Source organism: Triticum aestivum, chromosome 2D, assembly GCF_018294505.1.
Source record: "Triticum aestivum cultivar Chinese Spring chromosome 2D, IWGSC CS RefSeq v2.1, whole genome shotgun sequence".
NCBI lineage: Eukaryota > Viridiplantae > Streptophyta > Magnoliopsida > Poales > Poaceae > Triticum > Triticum aestivum.
The window spans coordinates 615,925,092-615,928,934 of NC_057799.1; the positions used below are offsets into that span (position 1 = coordinate 615,925,092).

Consider the following 3,843-nt stretch of genomic DNA (forward strand, 5'->3'; position numbering starts at 1 on the left):
TTACTTGTCTTTTTCATGTGGTGGTCTCGGTGGAACTTACATGTTTCATCAGTTTATCAAAGGGCAGCAATCATATACAGGTTATAAACAAATAATGCTAGAACACCTTTAGAAAATCTGTCTAATCCAGTGGGTTAGTTGTCTGTCTCATTATGCGTGACTGTATGGGCAGGCAGCATGAAGGGAGAAAAGCAAAGGACACTGATTGCAACATGCTCTCTGCCACTACAGAATCGATGGCTAATATTCCCAAATCCCAAGACCATACAACAGAGTGAAAAGCTACAAGAAGGCGTCCAGGTTCAGAGCACCCGATCCCTATCAACGCAGGACACCTTTCAAAGTTCAGAAAGCCAGATGATTCTTTTTCTTTCTGATGGGCAGGTAGAGAAGTTCCCAAGCTGGTCAGACTAGAGCGGCTGAGCCTCTCAAAGGGCGTGCTGATACTTGGGGTATAAGTATCTTCGGAGAAGAATCATTGGCCGAGGCGAGATGACGATGCATCTGGAGCTTTTCTTCTTCTTGCTCATGCCGTAGGAGGAGGAGGAGAGGCCGCCGTCGGCTGGCATGGAGTTCCCCCATTCACACTTGGCTCTCTCGGTTGCTATTGTTCAGTTCAGGTAGGAAGGAGGGTTTTGTTCTTGTGATCTCCGTGTTCTTAGATTTTTCTTGTGTTCTTAGATAGGGAGGATGGGGTTGCATCTCCTTCTCCTCTTGTTGCGTGTGGTTGGTTGCAGCGTGATTGTATTTTTCTTCTATCAAGGCCAATAAATCTTTGGCTGTCTCTTTCCCTATGTGATTTGTTCGGATGACCTCCGGAAATGCATGTGTTTCTGGATGCGATTATGATTGTACTGGCGGTGTCTGAACTTGAAGCCATCTCGATGCAGACGTTCTAAATGCTGATCCAGTACATTATTGTGGCGTGATCCACAGTTTTGTCCTTGACATTCAGGTCACCATGGCATGCTGAGCACCAACTCGTTTAACCATTCCACAACCACAACAAGGACGGCCAGCTCAACCACAAGTTCTTTTAGGGAAGCTAGCTCAAACCAACAAACTAATTCACATCTCGGGGAGACAAAAAGAAACGAGTTCAAAACACCATGAGAAACTTCATTCCGAGGGTAGAGTGAAACATGTTTACCTAGCTAAGCTACTATAGTGTTCTTTTTTTTCTAAACACAGTATAATTACTTCCACTGAACGGACGTCGTAGGAAATATTGAGATAAATCCAGGAAAATAAAGGTATCAATCTTAGGTCTAGAAATTGAACCCTAATAGGCTGGTTCCACAACAAGGAATCTAACCACCCGAGCTCAGTTCACAACTACTATAGTGTTCCAATTTCAACGGGATTTCCTCTTAGGCCGAAGGTACGTCCCCAGGAACGCGGATTTTCCATGTATACGCGTACCAATCGTGTTATCACGCGCGTTGGTTCAGTGGCCTGGACGGCTCGACGGACCTGTTTATATACCTTGCTTTTTTTTGAAACATTTGTTTATACCTTGCTTGTAGCGAGCCATAGACCCGTGTTGCCCACAGAACATGTACTTGGGCCTAGCCCAAAAAGCAATCTGGTTACTGTTTTTCTCCTAGGAATCGCTAGCATGCATCAAGGCGACATGCACGTTATAGATAAGCTAAAGTGTGATGTCGCTAGTTTCTTGCAGATTTGGTACAATTTTGCCTTTGACAGAGCCCAAGCACCCCAAATGGAACATCGCAAAGTTGTGCTTGTTGACCAAATGAATTGTGCGTTATATGCCGAGGCCGATGAGTAGTGCCCGCTCTCCGTATGCTTCCATACCAAGTAATAATCCACACCCTCATGAAGGTGGGTGCCCTCAATGCACGAAATAAGTCATGCTCAAGCTCCTTGATTTGGACAAATTTGGAATGAGAGGAATGCACGGGTTTTTAAACAGAAATCTACCCCACCGCCGGGGTAAAACTTTGGGTTATTGTGGGAGCAACAAAATTGGGTAATATCATATCTGGAGATTGACTTTTGTAACTTGGGAATGTGTGTGGGAGTAACTATATTCTCCTCTCTTAATTAATCGATGAGACAAAGCTTATGCCTCTGTTTCAAGAAAAATATGTTTGTATATACGGATAGTCTTCTATCACGTGTCGTCACCATACCAGAACGTAGCTGTCGAGTTTATGACTCGATGATGGCATCACGTCCTTTGCTTTGTTAATCTCAAATCACACGACATAAATCGTCTAAAGATACAGAGAACACACCCACTTGAAGTAAAGAAATTTAAAAAAAAAATGTTTCAAATGTGGACGCATGACAAATACTAAAGCATTAATTCAGCGCAGCACTGTTTCTCTTCTCTATGATGTTTAACGACCCCAACGAGTTCCGAAGAATTACAACGACATAATAAAAACTAAAAAAGACATTTCTGAAACGTGGACATGACGAATACTAGGCAGAATTCAACGCCTATGTATGCTTCTCTACTCAAAAGCCCACTGGTTCTCCCTGCGGATCTCCGCCTACTCCTCGGGTGTGAAGTCATTCTTGATGTTGAATGTCTTGCGGATCTCCTCGGAAGTCTTGCCCTTGATCATGTCGGCAACAATCTGGCAAGTAAGGTCCAACAATCCCTTGATGTCAAGATAATTTGCAGCCAGGATGAGGTCGAAGAGGGTGGCCTGGTCGACCTTGATGAACTCGGCGTCCCAGCTCTTCATGCCCTCGGTGGGGGCTGGCGCCGCAGCTGCAGCAGAGGTGGAGCAGCTGGCAGCGGCGGCGGCGGAGTCGGCCGGCTTGGGGCTGGCCTGGACATGCTTCTTGCAGTACTCAATAACCATGGAGAGGATGTTCGAGTTGACGTTGGGGAGCCAGATGGCGTTGTCGGTGCACTCGTCCTCGATCATGTGGCGGATGGTCTGGGACTCCATGGCGACCGCCTTGTCGATCTCGAACTCCTCACCCTCCGAGCTCTTGAGCATGATCTTCTTCTTGCCCTCCGCGGCCGCCATCGATCCGAGGATTGGGAGGCGAACGTGATACGATCGAAACCCTAGCGAAACCTACGGGAAACGCTGCGGCGTAAGAGAGGACCAAAGATGAGAGCTTTTTGCGTCTTGGGCTGGGGCTGGGAACCTGCCGGGGCTATTTATTGGGGCGACGGGTCGTATATACTCCCTCCGTCCGCGAATAAGTGTACATCTAGCTTTTGTTTTAGTCAAAGTTTCAAAATTTTGACCAACTTTATAGAAAATAGTAATTACATATATGACATCAAATTGATATAGTATCAAAATACATTTCAAAACGAATCTAGTGATACTAATTTGGTGCCATAAATGCTTTTACTTTTTCCTAGAAAGGTGGTCAAAGTTTTAAAATTTTGATTTAAGACAAAAGCTAGATGTACACTTAGGTGGTGTTTGGTTCTCTAGTTTAAGACTTTTTCTAGTTCCTAGGACTTTCTGAAAAAGACTCTTAAGGAGGTGCTTCTAAGGACTTGCAGCAAAAAGTCCCAAAAAAGTCCTTCCTTATTTGGTTTGCTAGGGACTTCTTTTAGTCCCAACACAAAAAAGTCCCTGGAACCAAGCACCCCCTTATTCACGGACGGAGGGAGCATTCATCAAGGAGTCGAACTCGGGTGCTATTCATGTTCATCTTCATCAAGGAGTCCCTCGTCATTGCGTCTCGTAAACGTGTCTGCTACTGATTCAGGAGATTCATAGGCAACGTTATACGTAGAGTCCTCTTGGCCCAGTTCATAAGGTTAACCGGGCCCAGAACCGCCCACAAGGAACGAAACCTTGTTGACCACATTGATCAGAGGCGGAGGCAGGAACAAAT

The 3,843-nt window shown here is 45.4% G+C and overlaps 1 protein-coding gene across 1 annotated transcript; it reads right to left on the reverse strand.

The window, feature by feature from the left end:
- Window positions 1-2,471: 2,471 nt before the first annotated feature.
- On the reverse strand, window positions 2,472-3,011 carry LOC123050432 (SKP1-like protein 1). Its single transcript, XM_044473229.1, has one exon. The coding sequence runs from the start codon at window positions 3,009-3,011 to the stop codon at window positions 2,523-2,525; it is 489 nt and encodes a 162-aa protein (XP_044329164.1). The 3' UTR covers window positions 2,472-2,522.
- Window positions 3,012-3,843: the final 832 nt, after the last annotated feature.

What these genes read in the sequence shown, in the direction of transcription:
- LOC123050432 (XM_044473229.1), bottom strand. Translation starts at nt 3,011, where the DNA reads ATGGCGGCCGCGGAGGGCAAGAAGAAGATCATGCTCAAGAGCTCGGAG.